Raw genomic sequence first — 17,605 nt, 5'->3', positions numbered from 1 at the left:
AAGAGAAGAGGAAGACATGACCTCATAGGCATTTCTTTCCACATAGACAGTAAACAGGGATGTTTGTGACAGCAGACTGACCACCCGCCCATGTCCCATGTGCAGATTATGCTTTGCTTATGTGTGTTCACTGTGACACAACCACAACAGGTTTCAACATGGAAGAACCACACAAAGCCGCCTTTCCGTAGCAACCAGTTCTGCTGAATCACGAGGGCCCATGCTTAAATCAACCAGGACTTCTGTGGATGCCTCGTGCCCCAGCATGTTCAATGCAGTTCGCAGTACATACTCAGTAATCCTTTACAAACAGCCTCATTGGAGATGTATTGTGCATGTTCTGGAGATAAATGTTTGGAATGAATGGCTACTCAAGAAAATCTGCATTTAAAGGTTTTTACGTTGCTGTACTCCACCCTGACAGGGTGAGAGCAAAACAGAAATACTGTACAAACAAATATAATTAAGAGATTAGGGGTGAAACGAAGTGGTAAGCCTCATGCCACTTAACATTTATACAGCATTTCAGATTTGTCATAGCTCATCTGTCATAAATGTATAATGTACTATTAAGTTAAAATGTGAGTTGCAAGTAGAAGTACTGGTGAAATTATCAGAACCTTTAACTAATGGTGCACCTCTGAAATGCTGTATTTGTGTGTGTGTTTTAATGTTTTACTGAATTTTGCATTTATGGAAGTACAGTGGTATCTCTGGATGCGAACGGGATCCGTTCCGGAGCCCCGTTCGCATCCTGAAGCGAATGCAACCCGTATCCACACATCGCCATGTCCACGCATGATGTCATTTTGAGAGTCTGAGCATGTGGTGAAACCCGGAAGTAACATGCTCCATTACTTCCGGGTCGCCGCGGCACACAACCCGGAAATGTTTAACCTGAAGCTACTTCAACCTGAGGTATGACTATAAGAAAAATAATTCATAAAAAAGGGGTAAAGATTGCAAGATGTAGTAGGTGGGAAACTTGCTGGGAGACAGAGAAGAGATACTTATGAGACCCAAGAGTGCAAGAAAATGACAATTTGGTAAGGATTCTGACAATTACACTAGCTTAAGAATAGAGTGCCTCAAAGTATGGCATTTCTGTTCATTGTAAATCAAAGATTATTCATCCTTTCTTTCTGAAGCTTAGGGTGGATATCTACCTCTTGTTGAATCAAGCTTCAGTAAAGTTGGTTGTTGTTTCTTTTTAAAAAATGGCTGCCTTTTAACTGTACTTTTAACATTTTTGCACTGAAGCACCGCTTTCCCACACTTGTGAAATGTTTAAATGTCTCTTCCCACTTTTATATTCCACTTTTCTTCCAAGGGGCTAAAAGGGGTTGTACAGTCATACCTTGGGTTGCGAATGTGATCTGGGGGGGGCACATTCACAACCCGCAGCGTTCGCAGTCTGAAGTGCTGTGTCTGCGCACACGCATGACGTGATTCAGTGCGTCTGCGCATGACGTCATTTTGCGCTTCTGCGCATGCGCGAGCTCCAAAACCCGGAAGTAGCCCGTTCCGGGACTTCCGGGTTCGGTGCGGTCCGCAACCCGAAAACACGCAACCCACAGCATTCGTAACCCAAGGTATGACGGTACATGGTTCTTCCTCCTTTGGATTTTATTGTCACAACAACCCCATGAGGTACATTAGGCTGAGGGTATGTGACATAGCTTTATGGCCGACTGTGGGTTTGAATCCTGGCCTCCCAGGTTGTACTCAAACAACCTAACCACTACACCACACTGCCAAACAGGGCCAGATTTAGGTTTGATGAGGCCCTAAGCTACTGAAGGTAACAGGACCCTTTTTATGTCCAGCAGTCCTTTGTCAACAACAAATTGTCGCTGTTTTTTGTGTTGAGTTTATGCTATATGGTAATTTATGGACCTAATAGGTATCTAAAGCCATTTGCACATAACAAATAGGAGCCTACACAACACAAAACACTGTTGCTGTATGTAGGTTTTACTTTATTTGTTTTTTAATCTTATATTTTGGAAATGTGCATCCAGGTGTTTTTTCCTTTAAATTTTTTTGGGGGCCCCTAAGAGAGTGGGGCCCTAAGCTATAGCTTGTTTAGCTTATACGTAAATCTGGCACTGCTGCCAAACATTGTGCAGTGGCATATGGTAAGGTAAAGCATGTAAAGGGTATCTTTTGTAATGGGTTAGCCTTAATGTTCTGATAAATTGAATAAACTTGAATCATTGTTTTTTTGGTTTCACCCCTGGATGTGTGGAAGAATTACTCTGCAGTTTTAAGCTTTGCAACCAGCAATTATGAAGACGACAACTATTCCATTGAACCATGTAAGACATGTGTATACTATTGTATACTATTGATTTACAACTATTTGAAACCGATAATGATTTCCAAATAAAGCTTTGAAGATAAAATTATATGGTTGTCTATCCCCCACAATTATGTATTTTAGTTCAAATATTTGCACTGTTCGAAAGCTTTTGATATCTCATTGCTTTTTTTCTGGGGAGATGCAGGGGGACGCATACCCCTAAACATTTTGTGAATCTAACGGGAGAAGAAACTTAAAATTTTTAGTTTCTCCTCTAGCACGGTGAATCGTCAGTTCCATTGCTACCCCCAATGGCAGCCTCATTTCCTTTCCCAGAATTTTCTGAGTCTCAGACAGAAGCGGCCGTTTAATGTGTGAAGCAGTGTGGAATGTGCATGTGATGTGTTTTACTAGTGCAACTTTGGCCTCACTGAGGGGCTGTATTTCAATACGAGTAGGAAAATTACTGACTATTTTTCATCAACACAGCCAGCAAAGAAGTGTAAAGTTAATGATGACTCTGTGTAATATAAGGTAATGAATGTTCTTTGTACTTTTGTCCATTTACTGTATTTATTTTCCCTGATTTGAATTATAAAATGGAGATTTTCTTGAGTCACAATGAGAGTACCCCTAAACATTTTCTTAAGGGGGGGGGAGCACTGGATATACTTACACAGTGCATAAAATTTACACAGCATACTTTTTGGGGTTTCCTTACAACACATAGCACAAAAAATGATAAATCAGGTAGCAATAAATTTTGGTGCAGCTGAACACTGGGTGCCAGCACTGCGGCAGAAAGCATGGGTGCACAAAGGCCCAGTTCTAAGCCAGCACATCACGTGAGGCGAGAAATGTGTTTACTGTGCCATGACTCCTCACGGTTTCCTTGCTTTTTTGGTGTCTAAACTCTTCAATTAAGGTGAAGGGTTTCCCCCCCCCCAATTACAAAGTATCTTAGAATATATCCTATGTTGTTTGGGGGAGGCAGCGGGGGCTGGATTGAGGAAGGATATGTATTTATGCATACAGGCAAGTGGAGATTTCTCTAACTTCACTTTAAAACAACTTCCTTGAGCTTTTGCACCTTCAAAGCCAAGTCCTTCCCTCCCCCCTTCCTGTGCAACCAAGACATTTCACAGCTTCAGGGGAGGGACTGCTGGGAAGCAGCTTTCGCAGCAAAAAAAGGAAGCCACCCGGCTACCTCTTTCAGCTGTGCTGGAATGTCTGGTTTTACGGCACCATCACTTTTCACAGGCAAGAACAAGTAAGTGCCACTTCTTCCTGGGGTTCCTTGGTAGCTTATCAGAAATGCCTCTGTCAGTTAACAGCAGGCAAGATTCCACAAAACACACCTTCCACTCTGGAACGCACCATCATGTGTGCATGTGTGTGTACTGGATATGACATTTTAATGTATTTTTAATCTTTTGTTGGAAGCTGCCCAGAGTGGCTGGGGAAACCCAGCCAAAGGGGCGGGGCACAAATAATAAATTATTATTATTATTATTATTATTATTAATCATAGGATTGCTCTGTTTGGAAACAGGCCCCAAGAAAGAGCTCTGCCTGGTTCTGTCATTGTTATCTTTAGATGGGCAGCAAAAACTTATTTCAATGAACTTCCGCAGGTTGCTTTCTTGAAACTGGTTTTATGTTCCAACTGCTTTTTAAGATGCTCGCTGCCTTTCGGCGCTCTTTCTTTCTTGTCGTGTGCTTTCTTTTTGACTTCAGCTGCCTTAAAAAACTTCATACTAAAGCGAAGCATAAGCATCAAAGAACAATCTGAACTATGTCAACACAAGCCTGTCCACTCCCTAGCAACAACAAAACGCCGAACAAGGAGAAATGAAATTTCTCTCCCTACTTCCATCAACTACTCGCCACACAGAGAACCAGCAACAGCAGACAAGCCAATTTGAAACTGGTCAAGAATGTTTGAAGCAGGGCTGTCTTAAGGATACCCGGCGCTGTGGTGCAAAGCTCCCTCCGGCGCCCCCCTTTCCCAGAGTTTTTTGGGAGGACGGTGCTGCCGGCGGGGCTGGAGGAGGCGGGCAGCGGCCGGAGGGTGTCTCCTCTGGCGGGGAAGAGGTGGAGGCTGGACGCGGCCCCTCCTGGCTCAGCTGGCCGCTTTGTGCCGCGGTGGCCACAGCAGACGGAGGCTCCAGGCGTGGCGCTGCTTTAGAGCATCATGGCAGAAGCAGGCAAGGGGAAGGGTAGAGAGCTGGTGCTGGGAGGCGCCACATTCAGCCTCCGCCTCTTCCTGGCGCCCTGGTGCCACTAGCCTCTATGGGTAAGACGGCCCTGGTTTGAAGTGCTCCAGAACAGCTTGCCTCTGCCACAGAGGCCTCCAAAGAGCATTAGGTAAAGGTAAAGGGACCCCTGACCATTAGGTCCAATCGTGGCTGACTCTGGGGTTGCAGCGCTCATCTTGCTTTATTGGCCGAGGGAGCCGGCGTACGGCTTCTGGGTCATGTGGCCAGCATGGCTAAGCCGCTTCTGGCAAACCAGAGCAGCACACGGAAACGCCATTTACCTTCCCGCTGGAGCGGTACCTATTTATCTACTTGCACTTTGTGCTTTCGAACTGCTTGGTTGGCAGGAGCCGGGACGGAGCAACGGGAGCTCACCCCATCGCGGGGATTCGAACCGCCGACCTTCTGATCGGCAAGTCCTAGGCTCTGTGGTTTAACCCATCCAAAGAGCATTAGGTGCCAGCACTTCTCTTCAGCAGCTTACTGTGAGATGCAGGTGCGCAGCTTGGCTACTACATGGCTAGAACATGCTAACAGCAAATTATACAAAGTATCCAAGAGCCAAGAGTGCACATTCACCCACATACCTAGCCCCACATCCAATATCTGAGCAGACTCAGATCTTGTTATTGGGCTTCTTTTACAAAAATAAAATACAATTAGGGCCCCTTTAAGACGGTGGTTTTTCAGAGCGCTTTGCAGATTCTGCCACAAGTTCTTGACAGTGTAACAGTGGATTATCATTCTGCTTCCTCAGATGTTCTGTGATGTTTGCCCAATGCTGCTGTCTGGACAACAAAACCCAACTGGGAACAGAATACGATATTTCTAGAACACCGTTCATCCGAAGATCACCCTATGGAGGTGTCACCAGATGTCACCCACTCACTTTCCATCTTCTGCATCATTGCAGAAAGGTGCTTTGTTGCAATAGGGGTGGGGAAAGAGAAGGGCAATATACATAAATATACCTGCACACACACTCTGAACTTGTATGGCATCCATGCCCACTTCGATGTTCTCCTCTTTCCACCTGAAGGGAAATTCCTTGTACTGGAAAATCCCTTTACACATATGCAATACTGCAACAACCTCCCAAGCAGGTTAGACCTGAAGTTGCACAATGGTGGGGGAGGCAGGCAGAAAGTATTGAATTTTAGTTTCCTGGTGGGCACAATAATTCTTGGAGAAACTAGCCGATTATTCAGCTAAGCTTTCTCAGAAGACGAAGCCCCCACTTCACCACAGCCTGAAACACAGGGCCCTTGCTAAAATCCGCTATCAGTGGTTTGGCTCCTTCGCCATCTCCGTCTCAGGCCTCCTCTGGAACTTACTGAATGCCAAGTCACTTCACAAGCTGAGATGGCATAGCACTCCTATGGGACTCTATGAGCTTTGCATCACTGTGAATTAACATTTGTATAGCACTTTCCGGTGTTCCTGGGGACTTGATTCACATGCACCAGCTAGATCCATTCCAGTTTTATTGTTATTCCCCATACTGTAGATAAGTGGACTGAGGCAGAGAGGGCTGGTTTCTCAAGGTCACCTAATGAGTTCAAAGCGAAAGGCGAGATCTGAAGGGGAGGGGGGTTGTTCTTGGTTTATTACACCAGCCTTTGAAGGCCCTTTGGGAGAGTTTCGCAGATTTTAATAAATGCATTTTGGCACAAGGCGCTTTTCACAGGTAGGCAATTGAAAGCAAGCAACACTGGGGGGGGGGGGGGGAGCAGAGTATTGGATTACACCAATGTTAACTCCTGTGGAGGAGCTTATTTATTTCAAAGGGACAGATTCCAGATAAAGCCAAGATAAAATATGGCACTAGGGCAGAAGGAGAATGTAATTCAAACAGGGATTGAAATACCTTCCCCCAGCCTGACGCTCTCCCATAATCCCTGACCATTGGTCCTGCTGGTTGAGACGATGGGAGTTTCAGTCTGGAGGAAGGCTGGTCTACAACTCATTCTGCCATCTAGAATAGAAAGCAGGGAAATGATAACCATTCCTAAGGAAGCACCTTCAAAATGTACCCTCTTTACAAAGAGCGTAACAATCTGGAAAACCTTCCAGGAGTCTCCTGCAACCTACTAAGAGAACTTCAGTCTATGATATGGAAAGCAGCTACAGTGCTACCTTGGTTTACAATCATAATCCATTCCGGAGGTCCGGTTGTAAACCAAAACAGGTTGTAACCCAAGGCGTGCTTTCGCCAATGGGGCCTCCCAAAAAAATGGGTTGTAATCCAAAACGGTTGCAAACCAAAGTACCACTGTACATCCAATTATTTTTCTGGCTACTGAAGATCTTGCAAGTATGTACTGGAAAGGGCCTTTCAAGTTACAACTTAAAAACTGCACTGTCTTTCCCAGAAGCTTTTCTAATCTGGATGCCCTGTGGTTATACCTTTTTACATGAAATGCCCTCTGCGCATGATCAGGGCCCCTAGTGTTACACGTCGTCGTGACCTGATGTAGTAAGGCAAATCCTGGCTTAGTGAAAACAAGCAAATGTGGGGGCTCATGGAGAGGCCCTCCAGCTACTGTGAGCCAAGTCATGGCTTGCCTTCAAGTGTTGTCTGAACCCAGGCCTATGGTTTGCCTCCAGAAAAACTGCAAGCTGTGGACCCAAGAACAGCTCACGGAGCAAGGGCAAACCACGAGCCTGGGTTCAGACTGCACACACCAAGCCAAAGGGTGGCTTAGCTCACAGCAGCCAGAGAAGGAGCCAAGCGGCTGCGATCTCCTCTCCCGGGAGGTCCCACTAAGCCAGAGAGCTTGGGTTTAGCAATGCTTCCGGGCCAGGTCTGTGTTTATGTTCTTAGAACGGAGCTCCTGGGAGTGGGAAACAGTTTCAGACTTGAATCCTAGAGAATCCCCAGCTCAAATCGACTGTGAGAGCTACAGTGTGACACTGGAGGGGGCACAAATTGAGGCAGCCCCCCCCCAGTGACCCTCCCAGCAGAGGAAACAGCAGAGAAGCCCTCAAGGTACATGATGGGGGGGCTGTGCCAAGAAACCACGTGCTCTGCCAGATTCACCGGTGGCACAGACCACTCCTCTTACCATGAGTCCTGATAACTCACACCTCTCTTGTGCCGGGGATCAACTTAATTATAAACTCTCCACCAATTACCAGCTCTCTGGAACTCTTCCCACTAGCTCCCAAGATGTTCTCTCTGGTTTCTCAGCCGAAAGGGAAATGCACTCTGCAGCTGCCCAGGGGTAGGTTATCTTTTACGCACAAGCTGCCGGCTGAAATCCTGCACCTGGGCAGGTGTGCTATCTCCCTCCGCTCCCCTGCTCCCCCGAGTCCGGCGCTGGGTTGCCACTCCCCGCTCGGCCTCAGCTTCAGGGCCTGCCGGGAGACACTCTCCGGGGGAGCGGGAGGGAGCCAAGGTCTCTAAATTTAAGGTCGCTCCCAAGGGGCTGTTTACGGAGCGCTTGGAGGAGCAGCCCTGCCGCTCGCTTGAAAGCGGCGCGGCAACAAGCAAGCATCACCCCGCAACTCCCCGGGCGTCTCCCCGCCCAGGGGTGCCAACTTGAATAAAATATTGGGGGGGGTGCAGGTAAGCCCCACCCTGCGTAATCGATCACACACCAAACTTTTGAATGGCAGTGCCAATAAACTTGGGGGGGGGGGCAGCCCTATCAAATACTGTTTAAAAGAGGAAAGGGACCCCGGCCCCTAGGAGTCGGCTCCTATGTTTCCACTACTTGCCTTGCCGCAAAGTTTTTTTGGTGGGGGGGGGAGCGGGCGGCTAGACTGCGCGAAGGGTCCTAAGTCCCTTTAATTAACCGCACCCACCCCAAACAAAGGCGCGGCCTCGGAGAGGTTAGGGAGCCCCGGCCTGGCCGGGACGCGCAACACCTGGCCCGCCCGGGAAGCTCAACTCCGGCCGGCCGCGGCTACACGGCGCTCCGCAACACGTGGCCGGGGAGGGGGTCGTCTCGGGGCTTCGGGAAAGCAACGAAACGGCCCCCCCCCAAGCCTCTCAACATGTTGGGGGGCCACGAAGCGCCGGCCGAGGAGAGTAGGAGCGCCGCCAAGTCTGCGCTCCCCGGCCGCGCCCTGGCGGGCTGGCGCTCCGACGACGCGCCAACTTACCCAGAAGAAGAAGTTGAACGTGAAGAGCAAGTACTTAATGCACTTGGTGCCTCCCTTGACGGGCATCTTGGAGGGTTAGACGGGCGCGTTTCACTCTCGGGCGACTAGGCTTCGGCGGCGCTCCTGAGCTGCTTGGCTTTGCTCGACGACGCGGCTCCGTCTTCCGCTGCCAGCCGTCTGCCCGCCCCGCTTTCTCCTTGCTGCTGCTCCGACCCGCAAGCCCCACCTCAAACCTGGCGGCCTCGCCCTGCCGCTGCGCGCCGCCTCCTCCTCCTCCTCGAGCGCTGCGCCCGCCTCGCCGACGCCCTTCCCGGAGCTGCTCAGCGGCGACGCCCCCTCGCTTGCAGGTTGGGGCGGAAAGAAGACCCGGGCTTCCCTGGGGCTGAGTCACAGTCGCAGGCGAGCGGGGAGGGTCGTCGCCACGCCCTGGCGCGCCCACCCACCCCGCGGGGGCTCGCCTGCTTTCCAGCGAAGAGCCCTGTGGACCCCGAAAGCTTGCCGAGTTGCTGGAATTGCTTGTTGTTTTTCGCCCAGCTTGTTTGGCATTATGACTTGCCCGGCGTCATCGGTGTTTGCTTTACACAACAAAAGAGGGCAGGCCCTTGCCCTAAAGATCTTGCCACCTGAAACTCGGTGGAGGCAAAGCGAAACAAGCGGAAGGGATTCTTTCTTTCCTCTTCTTTTGCGCTCTACCCTTGTTCTCTTTGAACAGCAGCCCCAAACACACAGACGTTTAGGAGGTGCTGCTTTTTCCTTCCTTATCCACACTTCCTAGGCATAGGTCTGGGGTTTCCAGGTGAATCCCGGCTGAATCCGAGCAAACAACAGTCAACAGAAACCCCAGCTCCGGTTTGCTCAGATCCAGGGCTAAAACGCAGATTTCCCCAGGAAAAGAGAAAGAAACCACTCGGATGTGGAGCTGGAAACCCCATCCCTGTGCCGAGAAACACAACACAAAAGGAAGCGGGGATGGGCCCTTAGACTTGGCATTTTGTGTGTGTATGAACACAAATGTTTTCAGTCCTAAGGTAAACAGTTCAGAGCATGGAAATGTTGTTGTTGTTGTTGTTGTTTAGTCGTTTAGTCATGTCCGAATCTTCGTGACCCCATGGACCAGAACACGCCAGGCACTCCTGTCTTCCACTGCCTCCCGCAGTTTGGTCAAACTCATGCTGGTAGCTTCGAGAACACTGTCCAACCATCTCATCCTCTGTCGTCCCCTTCTCCTTGTACCCAACATCAGGGTCTTTTCCAGGGAGTCTTCTCTTCTCATGAGGTGGCCAAAGTATTGGAGCCTCAGCTTCAGGATCTGTCCTTCCAGTGAGCACTCAGGGCTGATTTCCTTCAGAATGGAGAGGTTTGATCTTCTTGCAGTCCACGGGACTCTCAAGAGTCTCCTCCAGCACCAGAATTCAAAAGCATCAATTCTTCTGCGATCAGCCTTCTTTATGGTCCAGCTCTCACTTCCATACATCACTACTGGGAAAACCATAGCTTTAACTATACAGACCTTTGTTGGCAAGGTGATGTCTCTGCTTTTTAAGATGCTGTCTAGGTTTGTCTTTTTTTTTCCTCCCAAGAAGCAGGCGTCTTTTAATTTCGTGGCTGCCGTCACCATCTGCAGTGATCATGGAGCCCAAGAAATTAAAATCTCTCACTGCCTTCATTTCTTCCCCTTCTATTTGCCAGGAGGTGATAGGACCAGTGGCCATGATCTTCGTTTTTTTGATGTTGAGCTTCAGACCATGTTTTGCGCTCTCCTCTTTCACCCTCATTAAAAGGTTCTTTAATTCCTCCTCACTTTCTGCCATCAAGGTTGTGTCATCTGCATATCTGAGGTTGTTGATATTTCTTCTGGCAATCTTAATTCCGGTTAGGGATTCATGGAAAGGAGTCCTGCTGAATCTCATCCAAGAGCCACCTAGTCCACCATCCTACTCTTACATTGGCTAACTATGGGTAGCCCACAAGCAAGACACAAGTGCAATAGCAACTGATATTCAGAAGAATACATGCAGTGCTTTGGGGGGGGGGAGGGGTACGCATACCGCTAAACATTTTGTGAATCTAGAATTTATAAGAGTAGGAAAATGAGAGTATCCCTGAACATATATATATATATATATATATATATATATATATATAGAAAAAAAGCACTGAATATATGCCTCCAAGATGGGAAGAGGGTACACAGCGATTATGGCCAGTAGCCATCCATAGCCCATCCTCCATAAATTTGCCCGACCCTCTTTTAAAAGGCTCTCTCCACACTTCCACTTGTCCTGCCCCTCCCCCCCTGGAAAACTTGTTCCTTACCACTGAATTGGAGCACATTTGTTCTTAAAGGGCATAAAAAGTGGGCAGTGTATTATTTGAATACAAAGTTTTATTTTTTATATAATATTTTTATTGATTTCCAACGTCATTTACGCAGCAAAATGTCCAACGTAACAAGTAAAAAAAGAGATTTTTTTTTTTTTTACAGTATTAGGAGATATAATGTATATCAATTGACAGCATTATACAGTGGTGCCCCGCAAGACGAATGCCTCAGAAGACGAAAAACTCGCAAGACGAAAGACTTTTCCATTTTCCGAGTTGCTTCGCAAGACAGATTTCCCTATGGGCTTGCTTCGCAAGACAAAACGTCTTGCGCCTTTTTTTTTAAAACCGCCAATGCATTCCTATGGGAAACCGTCAATACACATTGGTGCTTCGCAAGATGAAAAAACTCGTAGAACGAAAAAACTCGCAGAATTAATTTCGTCTTGCGGGGCACCACTGTAATTTTAAAGCTGGTATGGCGGAGAAGGTGGGCCAGGAAGTGGCTTTCAGATTGCTATGGAGGGCACTCTGTGTGGGGGAGCTCAGGCTGCCTAATTACCGTATTTTTTGCTCTATAAGACTCACTTTTTCCCTCCTGAAAAGTAAGGGGAAATGTGTGAGCGTCTTATGGAGTGAATGCAGGCTGTGCAGCTATCCCAGAAGCCAGAACAGCAAGAGGGATCGCTGCTTTCGCTGCACAGAGATTCAGAATATTTTTTTCCTTGTTTTCCTCCTCCAAAAATTAGGTGCGTCTTGTGGTCTGGTGCGTCTTATAGAGCGAAAAATACGGTAAGCTGCCCCAGCAATTAAGAGTTTCAATAGATGACTTTCTCTTCTGATTGCCACATCTCTTTCTTCCTGTCCTCTCCAGTGTGACGTCGGATCCCGCTTGTGGTATCATTGCCAGAAGTGTACTGGTTGACCTCGCTCCTTTCCTCCCACTCTCTCTCTCTCCTTTTAACTACATCTTCTTTTAACCTTATACTCTCTGGAAGTATGGGTACATGATTTGGGGGTGGCCCACAGCTTTATTTATTTATTTCCAAAAAAAAATTATACACCATTTGATTGCAAAATCCTCAAAGAGGTTTACAAAGCATAATACAGCAAAATCAAGGGGGGAAAATTACAACCCTATTTTAAAACATGCAAAAGTTAAAATACTGAAAAAGAATAAAATTGCCTCAGCTTTCAAAGCATCTGGGTAGCCGTATCTAAAGGAGAATGTTTTTAGCAGGTCCCTAAAAGAGTACAGGTGCGACATGGGTGGCGCTGCGGGTTAAACCACAGAGCCTAGGACTTGCCGATCAGAAGGTCGGTGGTTCTAATCCCTGTGACGGGGTGAGTTCCCATTGCTCGGTCCCTGCTCCTGCCAACCTAGCAGTTTGAAAGCATATCAAAGTGCAAGTAGATAAATAGGTACCTCTCCAGCAGAAAGGTAAACAGCGTTTCTGTGCTCTGGTTCTGGTTCTGTGCTCTGTGCTCTGGTTCACCAGAAGCGGCTTAGTCATGCTGGCCACATGACCCGGAAGCTGTACGTCAGCTCCCTCGGCCAATATAGTGAGATGAGCGCCGCAACCTCAGAGTCGGTCACGACTGGACCTAATGGACAGGGGACCCTTTACCTTTACCTTAAAAGAGTACAGTGAGGGCACCCGCTTGATTTCAATAGGCAGGGAGTTCTACTGCCTCATTAAATGATTGATATCTTACAAAAGGGGAATGGGGATTATGTGGCACCTGTCATAGTGCCAATTCCACCTATCAAAATGGTCGGGTGGGCACATGTCAGGGACATGGGTGGCGCTGTGGGTTAAACCACAGAGCCTAGGACTTGCCGATCAGAAGGTCGGTGGTTCGAATCCCCGCGATGGGGTGAGCTCCTGTTGCTCGGTCCCTGCTCCTGCCAACCTAGCAGTTCGAAAGCACATCAAAGTGCAAGTAGATAAATAGGAACTGCTCCGGAGGGAAGGTAAACGTCATTTCTGTGCGCTACTCTGGTTCGCCAGAAGCAACTTAGTCATGCCGGCCACATGACCCGGAAGCTGTAAGCCAGCTCCCTCGGCCAATAAAGCAAGATGAGTGCAACAACCCCAGAGTCGACCATGACTGGACCTAATGGTCAGGGGCCCCTTTACCTTTTACCTGTTACTTTGGGGCTGACAACTCCAGTTCCTCATTTATACTTATATTGCGTGTGTGTATTGGCAATTATTGGCAATGTGAAGAGCAATGGGTAAAATCTTTCACCAAAAATGAATGAAAACTCCTCAGTTCCCTATTCATAAGAACGGCCTGAGGTCATCATGTGTTAATGTGTGTTACATAAGACAGTTTCATTGCAGAGAAGAGGACAGTCTCCTGGTCTTTTTTGCGTGGGTATCAGTTCCTGATTCAGCCTATTCAGACACTATTTCCAATAAGGAACTGGAAACTAGACACCAACGTCATCCCTGTGAAATGCAGGCAAGAAGCTTGTGTAGACAGCAGCATTCATAGACTGAGGGCAGTTTAGGAGCAGATCCACACTATGCAGCCAACGCACATTTATTTATTTTTTATAATAATATTTTATTGAGATTTTCACAAAAAGAAAAGTAAAAAAAGAAAAATACAAAAGTAAAAAACAATTCAATCCTTCATGACATATCTTGCATTTGCTTGTTTCTCGGACCTCCCCACACCTCCCCTCTTTGTATTCCAATTCAATTTATTTATTCAGCAAATCCTTTCCCTCTTTACCTTTATCTTAATCTTGATCTTAATATATTATAGCTTTAACTTTCCACCTATTAACATTCCATTTTTGCATATTCTTTCATAACATTATTGCTAAAAACCTCTTAACCTCAATCCAACATCATTCTAACATTCATTAATTTTGCAATATTTCTGTAGATAGTCTTTAAATTTCTTCCAATCTTCTTCCACCAGCTCTTCTCCCTGGTCTCGGATTCTGCCGGTCATTTCCGCCAATTCCATGTAGTCCATCACCTTCATCTGCCATTCTTCCAGAGTGTAGCCAACGCACATTTAAAGCACATGACTTCATAGAGTCATGGAATTGTAGAAAGGGACCTTGAAGGCCATCTAGTTCAACCCACTGCGATGCAGGAATCTCAGCTAAAGCCTTGGACATGAAGTTGGCTGTTCTGTGTCTACAGGGCCCAGATTAATTTCATTTTGCAAAAGCAGCTGCAGTCCTTAGTTTGGACTCAAGCTGTGGGTTATGGGAAGTAGCCCAATCCAGATTCCCTTTGGAGCCTGCTTTTCAATGTAATGATTGTTGTGATATTATTTTTCCTTCAGCATTGGCATAGTCCTCCTGCTCTCCCTTCCTTCTTGTACTTTTGACTTTTATTAGGTTGTGAAGTTGAACTTTTATTATTATTAATTATCAGTTGTTTAGTACTATAAACAATTGTTTAGTACTTAAGTACTATAAAACGCGGGTGGCGCTGTGGTCTAAACCGCAGAGCCTAGGGCTTGTGGATCAGAAGGTCGGCGGTTCGAATCCCAGTGACGGGGTGAGCTCCCGTTGCTCGGTCCCTGCTCCTGCCCACCTAGCAGTTTGAAAGCATGTCAAAGTGCAAGTAGATAAAGAGGCACCACTCCAGCGGGAAGGTAAACGGCGTTTCCGTGCGCTGCTCTGGTTTCACCAGAAGCGGCTTAGTCAAGCTGTAAGCCAGCTTCCTCGGCCAGTAAAATGAGATAAGCGCCACAACCCCAGAGTCATCCGCGACTGGACCCAATGGTCAGGGGTCCCTTCACCATTTTGCTATAAAAATAGTAAGCTGTGACAGTGGTGGAAATCAATCTAACTTAGGATTTCCATTTTCTAATGAAGTGGACTCTAGTCTCTTTCAGGTTACTGGGAGGGTTCACCAATGAGATAGTTAAGGGAGGGGAAGCAACTAATTTATGATGGAACTTAACCTTTTAATTCCTGTGTGGTCCTAACTTTTAAAATCCATTCAGCAATTCTGCCATTTTGAATGTTGGCACATACTTCCCCAGAGTAGCTGAGGAAACCCAGCCAGACGGGCAGAGTATAAACAGTACGATATCATCATCATCATCATCATCACCATCATCATCATGGTAACTGTGACTACTAAACAACTTCCTTCATCATCACCACATATGAGGAGGGAGAAAGGTTGTTTTCTGCTGCTCCAGAGAAGCAGACACGGAGCAATGGATCCAAACTACAAGAAAGAAGATTCCACCTAAACATTAGGAAGAACTTCCTGACAGTAAGAGCTGTTCGACAGTGGAATTTGCTGCCAAGGAGTGTGGTGGAGTCTCCTTCTTTGGAGGTCTTTAAGCAGAGGCTTGACAACCATATGTCAGGAGTGCTCTGATGGTGTTTCCTGCTTGGCAGGGGGTTGGACTCGGTGGCCCTTGTGGTCTCTTCCAACTCTATGATTCTATGATAGAGAAATGTCCTGGGAGCTAGACTGGCTCAGCAGCCTTTGCCACTGGACTTCTGACCTTGCTCACACTCAGCAGTGAAATGTATAACTGTGCTTGTTGGAGGGGCTCAGTTAAGACCAAATTTGCCAAATTTGTCTGCATCAGAAAGGACCAGGAGGAAATTGCCCTATCATTCCTATGTGATCATAGTGTTTGTTACGTGCTGGTTCAAGGTGCCGGGGTTCTGTATTCTTGGAATGAAGGTCATTGGAGACTTGGGTGTCTTTAGGGTACATGGTTTTATTTGCACAGATATGCAACCTGAGCACAGGATTGGGGAGAGGCTCACAGCATCAACACCCCAACAGATCTTGCTTCTCCATTAGGTTCTGATTGAAGCTCCAAGTCACAGCTTTGGATTCAGCACAGAACAGACACTTAATGGGCCAACTGCACTAAGCTTTTTTTAAACAACAACCACCACCCCCCATGAAACAAACCCACTTTATTCCAGATAACCAGTTGCCAAGAGAACAGAGCTCTAGAAGATGGAATTTGGAGCAAGTCAGCTTTTCTTATCCCTGCTGAAATCACTTCTGCCCAAGGCGCAAGCCCTGCTTTCCTCTGGCTGTCATACTCAGAGGGAGAAGCAGGTCCTGAGAGGGCTTCTGTTGGTGGAGGAACCTAGCAACAGGACACAAAGAAATTAAACAGGCACAGTTCAGCAGAAATAGGGCAAATGTTGAAATTGTAGGGGAACATACTAATTTTTCTGTCTGACACCTGTTTCAGTTTTAGTGAGTAGAGCAGCTGGTAATGCTTTTGGATAAATGAAGTTTGGAAATTGTTGTAACAAAACTTAGGGCCACACGCTGTTGCCAGTTAACTGCTCATTAATGAAAGCAATGTCCCCATTGTTCACAAGCAAAGGTGATTATACCTCCTCTCTCACCCTAGAGTAAAGGTTGCACTGTAAACAAGAAGCTCAGAACCTTCTAGAGAGGAGGTTGTAACCACCTGATTTTGCATCCTGTCACCCCAGAATATCTGGCTTGAATGCTGCAAAGATAAATCTTGTCACATTAATATATGTATATATGAGATATTTTACAACATCTTACTTTTTTTGAAAAAGGAGGTGAATGTTATTTGTAGCTGTTGCTGGTCCCTGTCTATTTGTAATAGCTGTTTACATCTATATGAGGCAGAGTACACACAATGCACAGCTTTTAGCAGGTTACTGCCACAGCATTGTTTACACCAGGCACCCCCAACTTGTGGCCCTCCAGATGTTTGGGCCTACAACTCCCATGATCCCTAGCTAACAGGACCAGTGGTCAGGGACGGTGGGAATTGTAGCCCAAAACATCTGGAGGGCTGAAGATTGGGGATGCCTGGTTTACACCAGTGTTTTCAAACTCTGCTCCTAGGAGCCCTGGGGCTTTCTTGGAAAGCTGTCTGTGGCTCCTCAAGGAGCAGATCAGTAATGAAGGAGAAGCTTCCTTGAAAGAGAGTGCTCCACTAACTATCAATCCCTCTTAAGTTAGAATCATAGAATCCTAGAGTTGGAAGAGACCACAAGGGCCATCGAGTCCAACCCCCTGCCAAGCAGGAAACACCATCAAAGCACTCCTGACATATGGTTGTCAAGCCTCTGCTTAAAGACCTCCAAAGAAGGAGACTCCACCACACTCCTTGGCAGCAAATTCCACTGTCGAACAGCTCTTACTGTCAGGAAGTTCTTCCTAATGTTTAGGTGGAATCTTCTTTCTTGTAGTTTGGATCCATTGCTCCGTGTCCGCTTCTCTGGAGCAGCAGAAAACAACCTTTCTCCCTCCTCTATATGACATCCTTTTATATATTTGAACATGGCTATCATATCACCCCTTAACCTCCTCTTCTCCAGGCTAAACATGCCCAGCTCCCTTAGCGTTCCTCATAAGGCATCGTTTCCAGGCCTTTGACCATTTTTGGTTGCCCTCCTCTGGACACGTTCCAGTTTGTCAGTGTCCTTCTTGAACTGTGGTGCCCAGAACTGGACACAGTACTCCAGTTGCCTAGCTGTAAGGAAGGATGGCGCATGCACCAGCAGCAAATGGAGAGAGAGATTATGGTATCCTATGCTATCACACAACAAACATGACCAGCAGTTTCCCACCCTGCAATGCAGCATTTCCAAAAAGTAGAGTCACCATGA

At 46.9% G+C, this 17,605-nt stretch overlaps 1 protein-coding gene across 1 annotated transcript in view; it reads right to left on the bottom strand.

The window, feature by feature from the left end:
- CD9 (CD9 molecule) overlaps positions 1-9,366 on the bottom strand; it is a 32,409-nt gene extending 23,043 nt beyond the window's left edge. The window contains exon 1 of the mRNA XM_083440957.1: positions 8,668-9,366. Within this exon, the coding sequence (XP_083297083.1) occupies positions 8,668-8,733 (66 nt within the window). The 5' untranslated portion in view covers positions 8,734-9,366. The remainder of the gene's footprint in view (positions 1-8,667) is intronic.
- Positions 9,367-17,605: the final 8,239 nt, after the last annotated feature.

Source organism: Podarcis tiliguerta, assembly GCF_965153285.1.
Source record: "Podarcis tiliguerta genome assembly, chromosome: 5".
In the NCBI taxonomy this organism is placed as follows: domain Eukaryota; kingdom Metazoa; phylum Chordata; class Lepidosauria; order Squamata; family Lacertidae; genus Podarcis; species Podarcis tiliguerta.
Note: the sequence above shows the minus strand (reverse complement) of the source record. Positions and strands in the feature narration are given on the sequence as shown.